This window comes from Ammodytes marinus (genome assembly GCF_949987685.1).
Source record: "Ammodytes marinus genome assembly, chromosome: 18".
Taxonomy (NCBI): domain Eukaryota; kingdom Metazoa; phylum Chordata; class Actinopteri; order Uranoscopiformes; family Ammodytidae; genus Ammodytes; species Ammodytes marinus.
Genome location: NC_137222.1, coordinates 15,414,433 through 15,436,851, shown reverse-complemented (window position 1 = coordinate 15,436,851; position 22,419 = coordinate 15,414,433). Strand labels below are relative to the sequence as shown.

The window sequence follows — 22,419 nt, the reverse complement described above, 5'->3', positions numbered from 1 at the left end:
AATGAAAAACGAGCTAAAACGAGCTACAGTTTGGTCCGAATGAACCGCTGCTCTGCATACTGTTGTTAGAGTTTTGCACTTGTCGTTCCAGTTGTGCCCACTGTGGTTTAGCAATCGTAAAAAACTGTAAGAAGAAAATGCTGGTTTAAGTTGAAAATGACTTTGAATTGATCAAATTGTGTTTTAAATTTAAATTTCGGACTAGTTGTTGGAACGATCTGTTGGGCAAGGTTAGCATCAATGGGAACAAAAGGCTTATAAAATGACAGACTGACATGACTGACTGGCAGTTCCTGGCCTAAGGTAAGGGGATGCCATGCTATTCCAAGCCTGACAGTACCAATTACCATCATGACTACACCGGAAGCTGTAAAACACATTTACATACATTGGTTAAAAGACCAAATGATTAAAACATGGAGATGTTTTGGCGTTATAGTCACCGAAAGCACAATATATATATATATATATATATATATATATATATATATGAGAACTTATGTATATACTTTTTTTTACTTTTATCTTCATCGTTTTAAGCAATAGAGATTTGACTTTGCATTCTCCTCTATGGGTCAAAAACCAGCTGCCATCACAGCTAGTTTAAGGGCGATAATGGAGTATATAGGAAGGGCTTCATCGACCACGCCCCACATCCTTTTACACACACACAAACTGCCCTCAGGAGAGGTCAGTCACATCTAAGTTTGATTCATTATGGTCATTCTCACTGCAGCTACAGCCTATAACAGTCAAGAGGAATACATTGATTGGCTCTAATGGCAGTTTAACATGGTACTACACACACACACAGCCGTAGAGTGGACTAAATACACAGTGTTCCTCGTCATTTACTAGTTGTAAAAAGCATTTTAGAATAGCCACATACTGAAATTAAGGAACCAAAATCATCATCATGAGTTAGCTATCTGAATCTTTTCACTTTTAGTTGGACCTTTTACTGGAATCCTCTGCTACATAATGATCATTTTCTCAATCCCTTTTTTTTATGTTGTAAGTATTATTACAGCCTAAACTCATTCATCAGCATTATTAGCAAGGCACCGTGAGCATTAGCTGGGATTTAAACATGTTTAACACGTCTATTGCTTTGACTTCCCATTCCATTACCAGTCATTTATTAATTCCTTGACAATCATAAAACTTTTTGCATGAATATGTTGGCAGTCTAAAGTTGTTATAAATGTATTATAGATGCATGTATGCCCATGGCTACTACACATGGGAATAGTTGCATTATCTAGCATATGCATATCATTCTATACGCTGTAGTAGAGGGTCACTGTAATGATTGGAATCCTCTTATGCAAAGCTAATGCCCTAATACCAATAAGCACCCAAGTATACTATAATATTAGCTTTGCACGATAAGCATCTGATATGCATTGTAGTATGGTTATACTTGCGTTATTTGTACTTGGTATGAAAAGTGCTGAACAAACGTTCCCATAACATGCGCATCTGAAACATTGCCCTTGAAAAGTTTTCCATAATTTATCTCTGGGTCAAGCTGGCTTTCTTTTATTAGCGCTTCATTAAAATTCATTAATTGCTTCCTTTCTCCAGGGCACAGCCAGAATCAAAACTGGAACCGTCAAATTAGAGCGAGAGCTGCCGTCCTGTGCTCTAGATACACAACCTGTGACGCCACATCCACACCATCTGTTTGTGTTTTAAAAAAACAACACTCATACAAAACAAGCGACTTAAAGAAGTAGACGTAATTTTATTTACTTGTTCTGTACATAAAGGGTCAATACCAGCACAGGTGTTAACCATGGGAAATATTAACACATGTAGATGGTATAAGAAAAATAAAAGGCACAATTTTCAATCCTTAAGTAAAAGACGGGCTTTCCTAGAATATGAGAAGAGAGCACAGTAATACTGTTAATGCCATTACAAAACTCAGAAGCATGAAAAAGCAAGTTCACCTCAAGAAAGGAAAGAATCAGGGTATATTGCTTAAATTAGTAGATGTCATTAATTCTGATGAGGAAAAACCCACGCTGGCTTGTTTGCACAGACCAGGAGGAATTCAAAGAGAAACCATTATTTAATTTAAGGACATAAATGACATTAAGCAGCATTTGGCCGGGTAGAACCACCAACCCAGCCACGAGGTCATGCACGGAGGCAACCAGCAGGCATGTTTCCCTTTTGTAAATGTCACTGTGGGTACTCTTGGATGCTTGATTTAATAGCACACAACAAATAATATAATAATAAATTTGCCAAAAACAAAATTGGGATACAACTATAAGCTGCACTGTATTAATCTGAGCAAACAGCTGAGTAAAGATTTGAACAGAAAGCAGGAGGAGAGACGGGGGGGGATAGTTCATTTTTACAGCATACAACTAGGGGTTGGTACTGTTTGCACAACGATTAAATTCGCAACTGCTACTGGTCCAATAGCATCGGTTGCAGCACAATATGAACAAAGACACTTGCCAATACTCCGATAGAGTCGGTTTGCATAAAAAGAGGCATACATTGAGCGCAGACCAATAAAGCTGGTTGAAATCCTAATGACAGGAGAAACATCACATTAAAAACATAAGGGTTATCAAGGGGACTCCATGCGCTAAAGATGCACTTATCTTACCCTCTTAAAAAAAAGGCATTGATGGGATCTCATTGGCTTGTCGAGACATTTCCAGCTACAGACCCATGCCCAGGATGTTCTCCACTAGAGGAGAACCTTCAGTCGTCATGCCCACACAGCCTTTTAACTAGCGTTGTAGTCAGATGCTTGGGGGAAGTGCTGGCCAGGGCCACAGCAGTTTCTATTTGACATGTGAAACCTGTTAAAAGCTTTGCACTCCTATGCAGAAAATTGAATTTAGTTTTTCAGGTGCTTGGTGCAGTTCGCACTAAAAACCTGCTGATCTCTAAGCAATATCCTTTTAATTCAAAATAATGCGAAGGACAGTCAAGAGGGGTACCAAGTGGTCATGCAGTTCACCCCTCTTCCACATATTTTCTCTCCATGTCATAAATGAAAAGACAAAACAAAAAAAGCGATCGTTGATCATGTGGCACAAATAAAGAGAAAGATGAATCACATACGGCCGTTGTCAACAAAAGATAAATAAGTCTTTTCAGCCCGACTTGTGTCAGGTTAAGGAATGAATGGGATGTATGTAACATTACAAGGTAGATTCTCCACCTACCCATCTTTTCTGCTTCCTCACACATCACATTAGGGGTGGGAATCTCTTGGCACCTCACGATTCGATTCCGAGGTCAACGATTCGATTCAAAATCGATTCTCAATGCATCTCGATGCAATTTTCTTTTACGTACATACCTATGTGTGATTTTCAAAAATATATTTATATACACATCTGAGTTTGCTACTCAGAGTTTGCTAATCACTTCCTACTTTTGTGATGATCATTAAATACAATCAACAGATGAATTACCTTCTCTAATATTGTATTAGAGAAAAAGCTTTTCCTGTCACACAAATAAAAATAAAAATTATAAATCGATTATTAACTTTTATGAATCGATTCGGAATCGTTCGAGAGAGAATCGCGATTAATCGGAAAATCGATTATTTTTCCCACCCCTACATCACATGCACATCAAGAACCTGTCAACCTGAAAAACTCATGGCCAATAGGGATGTGTACATGTGTGATGGTTAAGGTACAACAGTGACTTGATTGTTTGGAGAAATAACTCATTTGACTGGCTGGTTAGCTCCTCATTGCCTCAGTGCTCTCCCAACTCCATAGGGATATTGCTTTTCCCTACTTCGAACAAATATCCTCACATCAAAAAAACAAACACACATACCAACATGTTCTAAAGTCCCAAAGACTTCAAACATAACAAATATTCAAATAATAAAAAATACTTTTTTTTCTGATGTATTGTGGTAAATATCTATTGCGAACACACACACACACTTATACATACACACACACACACACACAATCTGATGCCCAGTGATCTGGAAATGAAAAGGACACTAATGCAAAAAAACAACAAAAAAAAAAACACTGCTCAGCCTAAAACCAAGACACGGGAAAGGGGTCTGGGAGAGGTGGGGTCAGGTTTTTAGTTCGGATCCAATGTCCAAAGCTGTAAACAGTCAGAAAGCCTTGCAACGGTTGGCAACAACAAGAGGGATCGCTATCATTGTACAGCCCCAAGCAGGCAAGCACGTAACCGTGGTGACGCTGGTGGGAAAGATGGAGACAGCCAGCAGCACATTCAGGTACAGGTGGATACTGGCGAGAGGGACCAGTCCAACTCTAAGGTCAGTCGCTCTCATCTGGGTTGAGCGGGTCTATGATTTTAACGTGGGTGAATGGGAAGAGACCCCTCCGCCCGTTCACCTCTCCCTCCCACTGGCCGCTGATGTTCATCCGCGTAACCTTGACGATGTCACCAACCTGTGTACAGAAGAACGGGAGGCTGAGTTATAGTTTGCAGTAAGCAGTGCACACACTGCAGATACAAGGCTTTAGGCTTTAAGTAGGAAGATCAGTGTGACCCGCTTTTTAATTAAGCATAAAAAACAGTTTCACTTCAGTCATGTAGTAACAATATATTCTGCAAAAAAAGAAAAAAAGGCATAATTTATTTTCAGATTAATCTTTTGGCCACACTAGGGGGCCATCTTGAACTGAATTGCCTTTAGGTTTATTAAGTGCATGCATACACTTTTTGTTTGAGTGACCATGAAGTGAATGCAACTTAACCAGCCCGGGTTTCAAAGTTTAACCTTTGTAACAACTCACTCAAATCCTGGAATGGATGTTTTGCGTGGATTAGAAAGCAATAACTAAACAAGTCAGTTCCACATTTTTCCATCAGTCAAGTATCATAATTTCTACCTAAAGATTTAACGCTGAGCTCCTGTGTGCGGTTGCATGCACTAAACCATTTGCTATGACATAATGAATATTAGAACAATCATAATATACCAGTTTGTATTCATTTTCACACAATGCACCTGGAGATATAATAAAAAAAAAGTGTAAGGGGTTAATTCATTGGAATATTAATTTTAACTGCTGCATCAGGCTGTTTTGTAACGATACACACACACACACACACTGAGCCCAGAAAAATATAGCAGCTTAGTGTCAACTTTTTTTCATAGCCTAAGGGAAAACAAAACATATTTGGCACAAGCCAATGTTTATTTTAAAACCTGCTTCAAACTACACTAGTCATGTGCATGTGAGATTAGATAATTGATTTATAATAAACTACGTAAAAGAAAAATCCAATTGTGGGCTCGCAGTATTTGCATAGCACTGTGGTTTAACCAGACGACAGAGGAGCACAGAGCTGTGATGGGTTTGTGACAGTGAATGTGACCCTAATCTTTTAAAGCGATATGTTCTTTATCAGGATTAGAAGGGAAAAGCGTTCATCAAAACAGTGATTGAAACGGGAATGTGAGGGCAGGGCACACTATTCACAGCTTTAACTTCAGAATGAGGCTTCAAGGACATCTAGTCCTGGACATTATCTGCAGCAATAATCCTTTACGCCGCCCCGGAATGACAAGAATGTTACTTAGTCATGAAGAACTGCCACGGAACACGTGTGTGAAAGAACAGTAAGAAACTGGGATCCACTTAGATTGTTATCACAGTCAATTAGAAGGTCACAAAAGGTGAGAAGAATAATACCTACCCCTCACACGTTTTGACTTTTACATAAAGTATTCAATATTTAACTTTTGAACTCTAGCAAATTCTCTCTAAGGGTTAACAGGCATGGTTATGAATGCAGACTTCCATTAGACTCCATATCTACATGTATGTTGAATATTTCCAAGTATTTCTAAGTATTTTCTCACTACAAAAACAAACAAAAACATTTGTGCAACATGGGGGAGGGGGTCGTCTGACAGCCACTTAAAAGTCAACTTTTAAGAGAGCAGTATAGAACAAACAGACGAGCCTAAATATCAATAACCTCATTCTGCGCGTTGTCGTCTGCCTGCCTGTCTCGGAAGTGAATAAATAATGACTCATAGCTTCTGCTTCTTGAACCCCAGAGGCCTTGAAATAGCCACAGAACAAAACAAATGGGTATTTTTGCTGTAAGCCAAGGTCTATGCTGAGCCAAAGACTGAGACAAATAGAAGAGACATGATGAGACGAGGTAAGGTATGTGTTTTCACTGCAAGCCAAGTTTGAGAGTCCAAAAGACCACAGGAAACACCAGGGTTTCAGCTACTTTCTTTCTAGGTACTGGCTTCTAGGGTTTATAGTAGTTGCCTTCTTAGCTCATAGTAGTTATGACATTGACTAATTCATATTTCCCCATGCTTAGACACTATGTATTCAGGCCCAGTTTATCGCTCCCTTTAACAGGAGCACACACACATACTTCTCCAATAATCAAACACTTCAATTTCATTATTACGGCCAGCTTTGCTTCTGCTTGAAAGGACTGCCAAAAAAAACCTAACCTGCCATAGGCTTGTGTAGAGAGACAACGCCTCTCTAACTATTGTAACTTTTTAGTTGGGCCCAGTGAAAACTAAGTCACACTTGAACTGTGTAAGGTTCATGCTTGCCTCTGCCACAACATACTGTAATACCTGTCATGAAATAAAAACAGATAGCTCAAACTAATGAAACCACAATGTGATGCTCTGCTTTCACTTGTTCTTGTTTTGTGCCAGTTGATGGACAAGTATCAGTCTGAAAGAGTAGCACAAAATGAAACAGTCCACTCCAGTTTTCACATAAACGCTTTGCCTGGCCATTTGTGCACACAGCCTCTTTCTCTTAGGCCCTCTCTCTGCTTCCCTTTGTGGAGCTGGTGAAATGAACATTTAGTTTAATAGAAGTTTCCAGCTCTAGTCAGTGCAGCTGTTGACAAAAGATGGGCAGCGGAGGAGGCCGACACATAAGCTAGTGTCAGTGTCACTGAATGAGGTATTGGCCATTTATTCCCTATAAGTTGATTGTTCAGTTGTCAATCGCATATTGAGAGAGCAAAGACGACAGGACAAATGTTGTTAGAGGGAGCTGTCTGATCTGCAAACCGTTGGCTAATTGACTACATGTACAACATCATTTCTATTTTATAGGGAACTATGTTTGTCACTGTACCCCGCTGAAGTGGCTTGATTTACTCCCTATATCCACTGATGCACACTGTCACTCATGGTAGACTAGCACAGATAGGCAAAGCTACCTATCATATCCATCTCTATCCTGGGAGCGTGAACACAGCTCCGTCTACTATAAGAGTGGAGCATTCTAAAGCGCCGGTATATAAGTGGTTCACATGCATTACATCACATGTTTCAACATGAAAAGCAGATTTGTATCAGCCAGCGTGCACTGCTTAGAAATGCAACCTTGCTGCTGACAGAGCTGCTGTCTCTTTAACAGGTAGATGGCTAGCAGGAGGATTGATCCAGAGCTACAGAGAACTGGTAGAAACTGTGGCTCCAATCGCACACTGGTAGAAATTAAGTCACAATACCGAAGTAAGACTCACCACAGAGTTCACATCCACTTTCAGTCAATGGCATCTTGCATTTCATTCATCACTCCCAAGATAAAACAAACAAACTTTGGTGTCTGTTTTACAAACAACATCGATCTTCAAGAGCTGTTACCTCGCCCCAACATGGCTTCTTGTGCAATCAGAAGCCAGAGAATCATCATCTAAGGGTGTAATAGCAACAATAAATGTGGCTATCATTCATTCCTTTGTTTTCAATGAATAATTGCAAATGCTAACATATATAGACCACACAGCCAGAGCATAGTCTTATGTTGGTGAAGAGTCACACACGTATCATTACAACTCTTTGACAGTTTCACACATTAAAAATAGCTAAACTGATGCGCTGACTCCGCCGGCAACACTGGTGTTTCCCCAATTCTCATTACTAGCTACTAACTTCTGCAATTTCAAAGCACAAAACTGTCAATAACAAGATAAGGTACATTGCTAGAAATAAACAGCTTACGTGTGAAAAGGACAATTTATACAACTGTATACATTGATTTTGAAACATTCTTTCCAAGTTTGAGACATTCAAAAGAAAATTATTTTTATGAGGAAATAAAAATTAAATTATGTTTCGCTGTGATCACTTGTGGTTGGTCATCTGTCTCCATGCAAAAGCATATCGCTCATACTGTGAACATATGTTCAATCTTAAAGCTTCCCCTAGAAGAGATCCCAGTCAGGAAGCTATGATTGAAAGAGCAAAAAAAGCTAAATCCTCTGAATTGTCATTTACAGTACATGACGTTCCTGTCTAAATGAAGTATAATTACACAGCATAATTCTAAAAAGTGTTTCACTTCTAAATCTTAATAATTATTAGGTATCAAAGTATACATAATTCATTTGAGACAAATGCAGTTTGAAACAGTTTTAGTACTGTGATAGAAATGTTGATTCAATAACTTTATCTAGGCAGTGTAGCATTAAAGAGCAGCTTAACTTCCCCAGATAATATAGTTGTCACAGGGGTTTTTCCAAGACTCTGTGGCATCACTGTTGGGTGTGAGCACAGAGGTGAAAGAGGTGAAAGAGGCTTGAAACGTAAACCAGAGAGGGCAGCAAAACACTGCTTTTCAGCCTGGTGCCAAGACACTCTTCAAGCTGAAAAAGGCAAGTACAAGTTGTTCCCCTGGCACTTACTTGGCAGGGAGACTTACAGCATGATGTTGCATTACAAATCAAAGGTAACGATGTGACAGACAAGAAGCTAGATTCTTCACATGATCTGTATTCTGAAAATGTTTTACGTTTTTGGTTCGTAATGTTAACTAACTTAATTTGAACCTCAAGTAATTTACTACAAATGCCTACATTTCCACCCAATTTATGAGGACCAAATACTTAATATGCGCCAAATTCAAGAAAGCATCCTTTGAAAAACAGCAGGTGAGGTCAATGGGTTTCTCTACTGTAGAAAAACAGGGAGGAAATGGGGAATATAAAGAACAAAATACATGTATAGATGAAATTATGGGAGATCAGGTCAAATCTAATTTTACAATACCTCAAGAGCGAGAGCGGTTTTATCATAGGCGCATGGCACTCGTTTCTGGATGGCCTTTGCCATGACGGGGCCGTTCTGCATGGACGGAAGAGGGGTGATGACAGCGCCGGTCGTTCCCGGGGGCAACGACGGAGGCGTCTGGGGCTGGGCATAGGGCTCGGGGATGCCATAGCTGTTGGAGTTGCGGGAGCCATGCGTAGGCTGGCCAGGGTGAGGTGAAGGCCGTACCAGTTTCTCTACATAGGGCACGGGGATCATACCGACACGTCCATCTTTGCTCTTGGCGCTCCACCACTGCTCCTCTGGCTTCTCCAGGATGATGAGGATCTCCCCCTTCTTGAAGGGAAGGTCCTCTGCATCACTGCCGGTGAAGTCGTACAGAGTCCGCACATACTCCAGGTTCTCGTCCGAGCCGACCATGGGCTGGATGGGACCACCCACTGTGCTGGGGTACCTTGAGATGTAAAAGGAAGGAGACACAAAATGGTTAATACCAAGAAAAGGAGACAAACATCAAGCTGATAATGGACACTCAGAATTGCCTGGATTAATGAAGCGGGCAGCATATAGGCTAAATAAAGCCTGATGTAAGGTAGAAGGGCCAATTTTACAGTTACAAAATTGGGATTTACATGTGCATCTCCGAGGAACACGTGCACAGCAATATTTACTAATGTTGAGTAGCCTACACAAGAAGTTGGAAGAAAAGCTTAAAAAAAATCTTCTTAATTTTCAGCAGTAAATCATTTAAAGTTGGTTATGAATATAAAAATATATAAATAAATAAAAAACATAAACATCAGGACATTATACAGGCTTACTAAGAACAGGAAACGGTTTGCTTCATGGCATATCTGCAGGGTAAAGCAGTCTGACTGAAAGTGGGTTAGTTTTGATAAAAATAGACAACCTAGTTAACCCAGATACGCCAGTTCCAACTTGACATAGACCCATGGTATTTTTGTACAGCCTATATAATCGCAGTAGTTAGAATGGGAGAGGGTAATGGGTGACCTTCCTACCTAGGGGCTGGCTCTATCAGCGTGGTCGTATCCAGGTAGTGGATTTTGTAGAATTCCAGGAGAGCAGGGAGATGGTCAAATTCTTGGTCGCCTATCTTAAACCTCTTGGTGGGCAACGAGTTGATGATATAGTGAGACACTTTGGAGTTTTCAGATACTGACAGCACGTAGTCGCCGGGGCAGGTCGACGAGTCTCGAACGAGAAACATGCCATGTCTCTGTCCTTGTAACCTATTCTGTGCCTCTTGTCGTGACACGGGTCCAGTATACCACACGGACCGATCGGCTGAATCAAAGCGAGCATTTGACATTGCTGTTCAAAAATAAGTTAGTTTCAGTCTACAAATAAAAAATTACAGAGCAGGAGAGACAATAAGTTAAAACGTGTAGGCTATGTGTGGTTGGAATTGGCCAACCACAGCAAATTGGGGGATTTAGAAGATGCAGGGCAGGGCATCCGTCGCCCGGTAAGGTTTTCCGAGTGATTTCTACACAAACGCTGTAAACTCCGGATTTAAAAGGGGGGAAAACAACCTGACGTTTTCAGTCAGGCTGCAACTGGCTCGATCCAACTTTGGAGCATAATGTGGATCCTGTGTTCAGCAGTGAATGGCCGAGACGTTGTTTGAGCGGCCAAAATAGAAATAAATAAAAATAAAAACTTGCGACAAACACAGACAGAGACCGAAGCAACTGATCAATGAAGCTTCTCCTTTTTTGTTCCGCCTTTCGAGAACAGCATACACCAGGCTTCTTCACTTCAAATAATGTATCTCCTCCAGTCAGTGAAGAGAACGGAAAAGGTGGCCTCAGTTTTTGCGTCTGTTAAATCCTCATGCTAAAGGGTTGCCAGCAGCCGCAGGTCGGAAACAAAATGATTAGTTTGTATCTTCTCGATCTTACGATAAGGCACACGTCATGGAAATGCGTTTTTGAATCCTCACTCTGGAGTCGGAGCAGACTTTTGAGGCAGCACAGCTGAAAAATGGCGGCCTGCAACACGTCTTCAGACAAAAAAATATTTCACAGCAGCGGCTTGTATCTGGCGCGTGCATCTCAGGAAGCTGGTACGTTGGACTGGGCCTCTCGCGTGCATTACCCGACCGTCCACGAGGGAACCCGGCTCAACGAATCTTTAGTTTATACTTTCCCTTATTTCTGCTCGTCCCCCCCTCACCCGAGCCACCAGAAGTGCGAGTACGAGCCCGAAAAATGGCGACGGGAGGGCAGGTCCCGCTTTCAAACCGCACGTCACTGACGCCTGGAGGGGGAGGTGGGTGGAGGAACGGGGTGGGCGGGTGACGAGCCACGGACAGCCCTCCTCCCCCTATAGTAGAGAGCGAGGTGTCAATCATGTTTCCATGACACAGCTGCAGAACATTTGTGTGACAAACGATACAGCACAACAGTGATGTCGTCACCACAGGACAAACAACAAGCAAACTATGCCTAAATTACAGGCCCTTTTAGAACATACCCATTGATAGGCCTAAGTGTTTATCATAATGCTGAATATATTTTCATTGTAAATGCTGTGCAAAAGTCCAAACTATGCTGTCAACTAAATATAGTGGAGTACAACAATTGCATTTCAAATACAGGATAGTATATAGCCCTAGTAGTAGGCTATACTTCTGTATAACTAGTATCCAATATAAGTATGCCAAAACTGTAGGCCTACTTCAGTACAACTTTTCCATCACAGTACAAAATAAAGGCCATTTGAAAAGTTTTGTTCATAAATCCAAGATACCTGGGGCCACAGACCTCAAGAGTTGTTCCTTTCAGAATAAAAAGAGTTTAATTTCACTAGTATTGCTGTATAATGATCGGATACATTGATTTTATTTTCATAAATTATGACAGTCATATCTGACAACTCAAATGGATTCCCTGAGGACGCAGGCTGTCCTATTTAAACAAGTACATGTTCCAATGTGCATCTGCTGTATTTATGACAGAATGTAGGCTACTATGTAGCCTAATTGTCTGTAGAGCTTACTGTGGCTTCAAGAGTATCTCATATGTTTGAACTGTCAAGTACAGTAGGCCTTAATTTATTCAGTCACCAGTTATTTCATGCCAGATGATGCCACCATTGAAATGTTTTACATATTTCCCTATTTTCGTTTCCTGTCATTCTCCAACTTCCCCCTCCATTCAACCTAGTATCTGGCACGGAACTGTGACACATCAATTAGGAGCTTTCCAACCTACCCAACCCACGACACATACTGAAAGGGAGAAAGTGAATTTAAATGCATGGGGCAGTGTCTCAAAGTGAGCCTAAATAAAGAGTCATACAAACTAAAGAATGTTATAAAACGCTGACTGCGCATGACAAGCCGTCTTATGTGGCGGGACAACGTCTGCTCATAGATGAAAGTAAATATGTATATAAAGATGTAGCTTTGTTTCTTTGGTCAGTGAGGTTTCATTGGCGGTGCCTCATGAGGCTGCAGCTGGCACAGAGCAGCTCTCATCACTGCAGCACTGTCTGAATGTTAATAGATTTGCACCCACTGGGTCTTAATGGTGAATGCCTGCCAATTCCCACATTTCTACGAATATGCAGAGACGCGAATACAATTGGAAACAGGACATCTTCCTCCATAGACATAACAAATGCTTTTAACATATACTATTGAACTTCATTTTCCCAAAACGTTTTTATAATTAGCTTAAACTCTGTTTAAGCCATATACTTTATTTGGATTGCTTTATCTTAAGGTAATTCCAGCAAATCAGTGAGGGATTTTTTTGGAGATCATAATTTAGACAAAACTAATTCATAATTTATAGTTTGTCACTATATCCTAAATACACAAATTCAAGGTTGAAATCAAGTTAAAAAATAAAACAACATTCCATTTGCACGTCATTTTTGTATGATTTTGGAAGTGAGGCTAAGATAAGTTATTTCATACCTGTGACTAACCTGCTTGTCTAAACATTTAGCTTTGATTGCATGGAAGCTCATTGAATAGTTTCTTCAAGAACACCACCATCTAGTGGGTGCATGCAAGAGACAAGCCTGATTTCTATTTATCCATACCAACAAACATTATACACTGTTTAGTGGAACAGTTTCCAGCTCAACTGTAGCCTTGAGCAAATCTCTCTGAGCATGAATGCATCTTCACATGTCTATGCTGTGGGACCATCGATAGTAAATAATAGTGTGGGACATATCTTGTTCACTCCTCGTCCTCTGATTCAGACACTTATGAGGGCAAATTCAGTGCCACTCAGACACAGGATTGAATTGCTAACCATCAGCCCACCATGCTATTACTGCTGTATCAATATCATGCCTAATGGGCTGGACTATGGTTAGATGGTTAGATGTGGTAGAAAGCACATGATTGCTCAGGAATTTCACTGACACATTTTTCTGCATATAACCATTCTCTTGGTTGCAATGCTACGGTTTTGGTGTACTTTATGTACAATGAATCTAGCTACGAATTAAGCCAAAGACGAATATTAGAAAATGTGAGGAAGTTGAGTTCTGAACTTAGTTGCTGAGTTGTCATTTATGCTTGCTGGGTCAGCCATCCTGGTAATCTATTGGTAAGACTAATAAACTCAGAGTTATTGCATGAGATGTTGCTGACAAAGTGTTGATGTCATTTCAGAGTTTGCTCTGTGTAGAGATGAATATAGGAGAGCTGGTTAATTCAGAAACTTCCGAATCTCAGTCATTCCATTTGCCTCTGGTAAATGGACATGAGTGAAGTTGTATGCTAACAACAATTAACCCTATTACAATATAATAATTTAATTATGAATGGACATTTCTGAGAGGTGGCGTTTCAGGTTAATTCAGGGAATTGTCTGCCACGCCTGTCTGCATGCAGTTCTTAACCTGCCCTACATTGTTGCACAACTAGAGGTTTTGATTTATGTTATGAAATCATTACCTATAATAACATGTTACAAATCATTGAATGCTAATGGGACTGTATATATACAGTATAGTATATACACAGTGTATATACATATATTTATATACATACATGATATACACACAAACATACACACACACACACACACACAGTGAATTTGACAATGTGACAGATATTATTCAGACACTTTTTGTGTTGTGAATGTAAATTTAAACTGATACAATTGCGATGTTTGTCCATCATTCAAAACTGAAATCTCTCAAGACTGTAAGTATTCAGAAAATTATTTACTTTGTCGCCCCTTTGGCAGCAATTAATGTTCTGAGTCTTCACAAGCTTTTCACACCTGGATTTAGAATGTTCCATTATTCCTGGGAGATCCTAAAGCATTGTCAGATTAGATGAACTGCTATCTTGAGGTCTGTCCAAATATTTTCCATGTGGTTTAAGTGTTTCGGGTTTGTCTGGGCCAGTCAGAGACTTGTCCCAAGAGCCATTCACTCGAGTGTGATCTTGGCTGAATGCTCTGGGATGTTGTTGTGCTGAAAGGTGAAATTTCTCCCCAGTCTGAGGTCACGTGCACTCTGGAGCTGGATTTCTTCAAGGACCTCTTTGTATTTGACTGCATTCATTCTACCCACAATTCTGACCAGTTTCCCTGTCCCTACCACAGAGAATTATCCCCAAAGCATGATGTTGCCACCACCATGCACCAGAGATAGGTGTTTGGTAGAAATGCTTGGAGTTCATGCCATTAAAGTCCTATAAATGCCATCTGGCAAACTTGGGCTCTCATATACCTTTTGCTCAACAGTGGCTTTCATCTGGCCACTCTAAAGGCCTGATTGACGGAGTGCTGTTGAGATGGTCCATCACTGCAGAAGACTTTCGAAGCTCTTTGAATGACCGCTGGGTCAATTCATCCATTTCACAGTTATTGAGGCCACTGTCCTCTTCGGAACACTCAGAGCTTCAAAAATAGTGGTATACCCTTGCCCTGGCCTGATCTATGCCTTGCCAACATTTTATCACAGAGTACTACAGAGAGCTTCATGGCTAAGTATTTGATGGACTCGATTGAGTTCTAGACCTGACATATGGTGAAATATTGTACATTATTAACTAATTCAAACTCATTACTTGTATTGGTGTATCCACATGAAACCAGTACCTACCAACATAATTATTTCAGGCAGGGTAACCTTTTTTGATTGTTTGTGTCCTTATCATACACTAAACAGAAAAGTGTGAAAATGTTTGGCTTGCCAGAAGTAACAATATTCTGTGAGAAGAACCATTATGGGAGGAAGAAAACATGAGGACAGGCCTCTTTTGTGTTAAGATAATTTAATAAACGTTTGTATTATTGTGCTTAGTTATACTGTATTGTAGGTGTGTGCCTGCTTACACTTAGCCAGTTATAGCATGGCAATGTTCCATACAATTAAACACAAGCCAATAGAAAAAGTGTCTGAGAAATAAGCCTATAGTAGTGTGTTCTGTCTCATTAAATGCATGTGTTTTATAGCGGTTTAACTTTGGTTGTTTGCACTGAGATTTGAATACGTAGCTGTTTTAACAATGAAAGGTATTTGTTATATATACTTATATCATATAAAACAATTCTGCCATCATTTTGGCAGAATTGCAAGACATGTTCAGTGAATACTAAACTTAAACTCACAAAACTAACTAATTAGTCCAAATGCCCGACAATGCACTGTATGGTAAAAGATAAATACATATATTTACCACTCCCTGTACAAAGCTAGATTTAACACAATCTTTAGGTGTGCAAAATTAAAAGCTTTTAAGTCTCTAGACCGTCACATTGTTTTATTTTCTTTCACATTCCCAACCCTTCATGGGTACATTAATGAACCCATTATAGTCATTGAATATGACTTTCCAGATCAGCTGTGAAAGGCCAGAGTCCTGATATGGATGGAACTGACACTGTGGTAGTTTGTTCGTTTCACTGCAGTGTTCTTTTGAGGCGGTCTCTCTGCACAGCGCGGCTCCTCTTCTGTCTCTCTGCAATAGTGGTGCTAAGGCTTTGTTTGAGGGCTGGGAGGGTTATCCCTGCCTGAGAGGGTCCAGACCTGAGCAAGAAAGCATATTTAGATTTAACTAAATATAAGTACATTAAGTAGCATTGTGAAAAGCCTCTGTATTGCTTACAAGAAGTAGTAAATGCAGTATTGTGGAAGTCCGAGATACATGTTGAATAGTGGGGGGGGGGGGGGGAAGGAAAAGACGGATTTACTTACGATATTTCCGGGAATGTTTGATTACCAAGTTTTGGAAATATATTTTCTTCTGAAGATTTGCTGAGAAATACAAAAAAAAGAGAACCATGTATAACAACTGTGCTAGTTTTCCAAGGAATGCTGTTTCTTGCTGTTAATAAGATAACAAATATAAAATTTCCAAACACTTTACCGGGTACCATCTTCAAGGTAGATCTTTATCAGAGTGTAGTTTTCCGGGGTGATTTTCTTGCTCAAAACAATATCTCTCAGCAATGCCTTCCCGCGTATAATCTAAAATCAAACAGAGTTGTCATTAAGTCATGAAATATTTCTACAAACATATTAATGAAGAAATTGTTTTTTAACACAATGTATTCAGACTAATACTGTCTGGTGGACACTTACTTCCTGAGACTGTAGACTGTTAGCATTGTAGAGCTGGCGAATGATGACCTCACACTCCTGTAGTGTGGGAGCGCGCGGTGGATGGGAGGGACTGCTGTGAATTCGGAGAGGCTGTAATGAGGTGATGAGGCCCCCCGTCACCTCTTGGTCATGGTCCTCCTGCACAGCAGATCCCAGAAATTCGCTGTCCTCTCCAATGCTTCTCACCACAGGTAAATGAAATAATATCATATTTAAAAGTAACATATATACTGAAAAGCTATTTTGGTTTAACACTTAGTAGCTGAACCTAGGAAATCATTGGAATTAATTGGCCTCTTTTGTTAGACAAGATCAGCTGTACAATATGTCTACTCTTTATGGACCCTGTTTAGTTTATGGACCTTCAATGTAATCCTGATCAACCGACAAAAAGAGTTTCACTAAAGGGCCACTTGTCGATTGTGTCTAAATGTGTGGCATAAATCGCAGTACAAAACATCAGGGTTTTTCCTGCATAGAGAAAGTTTTGGCGCGCGCCAAAGCGGATTTATCCAGCACCAAAGGAAAATCAGGAGCGCCAAAATGATAAAGATTGAGAATAAATATAGCTATTTAAAACCTCTCCAAATTCAGCCCAATTTAAGTCATCCTTCTTGAGGGGCTGGGCAATAACTTGAATTTCATTTTCGATTACTATTACGGCTTCCCTCAATCATGAAAACAAAATAATGCATGCAGGCTTTTGAATGCAGCGAACCCTTTCAGCCGTGAGCCCTGCTCGGCCCCTCCCTCACCTGATAGTGTAGCTATCGGCTGGTCCAGAGAGTAGATGGGAGATGCCGGGTGTTTTGAAAAACTTGTAGATGACGAGAATAAAGGTAAAACTAATTGTGTTGTCTGAAAACACTTCAGACTCACAACAAACTAAAATAATGTGCAAGATATGTCACGCGCGGACACGCGAGTCACGTGACATACGCGACCGCGAGAGAGAGAGAGACCATATGTCCATGAGAGAGACAGAGAGAGAGAGAAAAAAAGGCATATACGACCTGATCTGCACCTCTAAACATCCCGACCAATTAGTTTATTCACTTTAAGTCGAATCATAGTGGTCTATGACCATGCAATCAATGAATAAAAACACAGGAAGTTTTAAGCTCCTTGACTCCTGCCACCACAACTGTCAACACTACAATGCAACTGCCTGTCAATCCACCCTGCTCCTTGACATAAATAAATCATGCCCTTACATTTAATGCTATCAAAAGACGTGCCCTATCAACAACATTTACAACTGGTTATTTTTATTTTGACATATTTAATTTATTGAATTATTAAAAATATGTTTAACTTATTTAGCCTATTTATTCTCCCTGTTTTCAGTTCAATTAGGCCTTTGTTTAAAGTCCAAAGTCATGGTATTATTAGAAAAAAACCTTGTTAAAAGTAAAATAAACGCATAATGTTCTTAAATCAATGATTAACTGTCTTTAATAATCGTGATAACACAATGTGATTACTCAAAATAATCATGATTATGATTTTTTCATAATCGAGCAGCCCTACCTTCTTGCAATTACCATGGTTTAGATCAATTAGAAACAATTAAAGTATTAAATAGGTAGGCCTAGTCATTATTAGTATTTTGACTTCATATCTACAAGTTGTTTATTGTGATTTCATAAGGATCAGTGAGCTCCATGGTAACGCAGTGATTGACAGGCTGACTGAAATGCTCTTTATCTGGACAGAAACTGCCCTCTCCCAACCCCACACCCTCTTAAAATACCCAAACCGTTTGCTTTTACTGTTGCACAGTTGCGACCCCAAAAAAAGTTGGTCGCGTACTGACCCCCCAAAGTCCCATTCTGAGCCAGGAAAAACCCTGAACATAATGTATACTTTGCAGTTGGAGGAGTCAGCAATTCTGGATAATTTTTGTTATCAAAATTACTTTTCAAAATGAATGATCATCTCCTCATGATCCGCTAGCTGTCCTTACTGTGTGTGCTGAATAAAATCCAGTGTTAACACACAGCCTAGGCTATGTAAGTAAACTGGTATGAAATCAAAGGGTGTGTAAACAAACTGGGGCAACCATAGCTAGCAAAATACTGGTTTTATGAGCCTAGGCTGTGTATTGACACTGGATTTTTTTCAGTGCACACACACAGTACGAACAGGTACTATGAGATATCCACTGATTTCGACAAAAAGTGATTTCTACATCAATCGTTCTCTAGAATCGCTGACTCGACCTTTAAACAAGACCGCAACTTTTAAATTTCACATTCTTAATAGTAATCCATATTACGGCTATTTTTTTTTTAGGTAAGCATATATATGTGAAAATAATTCTGCTGGCCCCCTCTGCAAACGGTACAACGCTTACTTCCGTTACGGTGACGTCTCTCCGAAACACCTTAAAGTGACTGTGCTGATCTCCATCTCCATAATGTAACTCACTCACTATAGATAAGTATCTCATACAACTCCACTTCAAAATAAGTGAAATATCCCTTTAATGGCGGAATTGCAGTTGAGTGACAAAAATGTCTGAGCTTATCTGACTGTCCAAGCTGCGCACATATGAACAATGTCGCTACCTCCTTAATAAGAATCACACTACACAGCACTTAGTTGGACAGGTAAAGTACTGAAAAAGAACTAGATGCATTTCAACGCAAATTCACCTTAGTTCTTGGTCCTGTGAAGGCCGTGTGTCCTGCAGTTGCTCCTCCAGGTAAAGTCCCATAGAGGCTTCACTTCCCTGAGTGGGTGGTCTAATGCCTCGTCGACTCTGTGTCAGTGCTTGAAGAGAAGATGAACCAAGACAATAGACGAAGATAGTTAGATATTGTTTACTGCTGAGCCCTAAATATTGTTGTAACACACATGTTGCCAGCTGCAGCACAACAACCAATGTAGCTTCCATTTAATAACTGGTTGTTGTTGTGTGTGTATATAATTATTTATACATCAGAGAATATCAATAAACAATACAGAATAACATACCGTAATATAAGATTCTATTCACTTTTGCCACTACTTTAAACTATCATAACACTGCCATAATATTGGCTGTCCTGAGCAAAACAAATACAACAGAAAAATCTCAATTACGTCTTACCTTTTTTACTTGACTTGGGAGGCTCCATTATTTTTCTTGACTTGGGAATGGGATGCTCCATTATCAGCTTATACTGCAAATCTGCAACATCCATATTAAGAGAAGTTTAGTGTGTGACATACTTTAGGGAGGCACATGAGCGGAACAATCTTGTAACACGGTCCCTGGCTGACTGCTGTGGCGGCACGAAGACAGATGTCTGGGGAGTCTCCTGGTGGGTGGTGAGACGCAGTAACATGGAACACCATGTGGCCTGTTCACTAGAGAGAGACACCAGATCTCCCTCCACCTCCCACTGAGCAGAGAACGTCAAAACCCTGGAGTTGCTATGCGACCACCTTGTCTAGATTGAATGACTGTTTTCAGCACCTTATCAGGAGACAGTCAGGTCTTTGTCATTGCCTTAAAGGAAAGGACATTTACATAAAGGAAAGGGTTATGGACACCATGACAAGTTATTGAGTTCACCCCTTTGGAAATGGAAAATAGCAATATATGGATTCGATGGGTCAACCCTTCTGGGCCATGGTGGGTCACTTGTACATAGGCCTACAGCAGACAATTCCCTTATGAAGGCCATTGCAATTTCCTATTGTGGACAATAAAGTGCTCTTTCTTTTCTAGCAACAAGTGAAACTGAATATTGATCATCATAAAGCATTGTTTGCTGTTTTGCTTCTCAACTCCCTGCAAAGAAGATAAGCTAAAATCAGAACACATTATTGAAACACGTAAATAACTCACTTAATTAATTTGGCTTTTTGTTGCTCTCGTGACTTATATGTTGTGTTCTCATTGATTATACATATTTTATGTGTATTGCTTTTCTTCACCTGTCTTTGTAAGCAGGTTTTCACTACATCTTTGAAAAGTGCTATATAGGCCTACGAATCGCTTACTCTTCCGTTATGGTATAGCCTAATTTCACTTCACCAGATATTAAATCATTGATGATTAACCACAATTATTAGGTTGCTTATTATTCTCGTTAACTCCTAAAAAGATAGTTTAAATATTCTAGGGAGAAAGAATATTAATTTGTTCAACATTTTTCCACCTCACACCGGTTTTCTTCACCTTTATTCTCGCGCCTGAGATACTCTATCTCTGCATGGAGCCTCTCAAGGGTGTCCTTTTGTTGGCTCTGAAGGAATAGGATATTCCTCTGCATTGAGGCGAGGCGGATGTCCGTGTCTCTGTGACAGGACACCTCTGGCGCTCTCTCCGCTCCCCCTGCCACTGATGGGGCCACAGGCAGCGGCGGCAGTTGGTTGTTTTGACCCGGTGGTAGACGCCGTGGAGGGCCAGGCTTCCCGAGGCGCCCAACTCGGCTCCACTGCGGTAAATGTCGCACCGGTGGAAGGTTATTACTCGACATGTCTCTGGTTCTTTCGGATAATGTTAACGAACCATGACAGCCCTGTTTGCTAGCAAAACAGCAACGACTTGTTTACGTGCGAACTAGATTAGCTAAAACCAGTACCTGAAGGTGCTTTCTCTTACCATTATATCCCAATGTAGACAAGTACACTACATTGTTATCCGACAACAGTAAACTAACAAGTTTGCTAAAGTCTGTTGCTTGAAAACGGCTTAAGTGGCCTGAATTTTGGTTAATTGTGCACTCATTTGACACGCTCTCCTCATACACAAGGTTACCGTGACAACAGGTTGCTCTCCTAATTTTTCCCAGAGTGAAAGCTCTCAGGCTGGTCCCTCCTCTCTGATGTTCATTGGCCGTAGTAGGTGTTAAAAATGAACCATCTGATTTGTCGAGCTTGTTGGGGGCGGTACCTAGTCTTAGAACTCGTGCCTGGCAGGCTAAACTCAAGGCACAATGATTGGCATTGATTGGGATGCCTGCAATGTAGAATGTGGCTTTACTAAATAACTAAAAACATTTATAATTCAGTCAAAAAGGACCAGGTGGGAATTTAGGAAACTAGTGCCTCTATGGAATGTGAGGAAAGTAAAAAAAAATCTAAAACACACCCTCATGTTTCGGAAAAGGACCAGCTGTTATATGTTGTATGTTAAAGGTGCAGTGTGTAATATGACATCATCAAGTAAGTTCTAGAAAATTCTAGAAAGTTCTAGAATGCAACGCTCCCTAGGTAACCCCACCCCTTTCAAATAATAACAGAAGCTACAGTGGCCTTCAAGGACAATAACAATTCAAAATTTTAAACAATGCACCTGATGACATTCCAACTATGACACTTCCAAAATGGCGGTGACAAGGCCTTGGTCCAAAGTATGGAGAAATATGGACATATATGAGACCCTTTCTAAGGAAAATAATAATAATTAAAAAAAAATAATTCAGCTATTATGCCCTAAATTAAACGTACTTATGGATATTATAATTATTTTCTACAAAATCTAGGAAATAAGGAAATAAAACCCAAAATTCTACACACTGCAGGTTTGAGCAGCCTATGTGAGTGACCTGTGATTAATTGACTTAACCATGCCACACACTGCTATGTTTATTTAAATAGACTTAAGGTTAAGTTCCTGATATCCAGTTTAATTGGTCTTAGCAGCAGGTGCAATGTAATCAGGACAGACAGTGGCTCTACCAGTGGCTTGGCAACTCCCCTATACAATATTCAAAATCCAAACATTGTTCGGTGTAAAGCCCTAAAGGAGCTCTCTAAAATAATTTTCTGATCAAATA

The 22,419-nt window shown here is 40.1% G+C and overlaps 2 protein-coding genes across 2 annotated transcripts; both read right to left on the bottom strand.

Moving 5' to 3' along the window:
* Nucleotides 1-1,727: 1,727 nt before the first annotated feature.
* crkl (v-crk avian sarcoma virus CT10 oncogene homolog-like) lies at nucleotides 1,728-11,251 on the bottom strand. Its single transcript, XM_080046972.1, has 3 exons — nucleotides 10,060-11,251; nucleotides 9,038-9,491; nucleotides 1,728-4,430 (listed from the first exon to the last, which is right to left on the bottom strand). The coding sequence occupies exons 1-3, from the start codon at nucleotides 10,368-10,370 to the stop codon at nucleotides 4,296-4,298; spliced, it is 900 nt and encodes a 299-aa protein (XP_079903098.1). The 5' UTR covers nucleotides 10,371-11,251; the 3' UTR covers nucleotides 1,728-4,295.
* Nucleotides 11,252-15,942: 4,691 nt separating this feature from the next.
* Nucleotides 15,943-21,117, bottom strand: ccdc74b (coiled-coil domain containing 74B; the record flags this gene model as incomplete). Its single annotated transcript, XM_080046630.1, has 7 exons — nucleotides 15,943-16,069; nucleotides 16,238-16,297; nucleotides 16,410-16,510; nucleotides 16,625-16,823; nucleotides 19,303-19,420; nucleotides 19,740-19,820; nucleotides 20,817-21,117. The coding sequence occupies 7 exons, from the start codon at nucleotides 21,115-21,117 to the stop codon at nucleotides 15,943-15,945; spliced, it is 987 nt and encodes a 328-aa protein (XP_079902756.1).
* Between the last annotated feature and the right edge of the window lie 1,302 nt (nucleotides 21,118-22,419).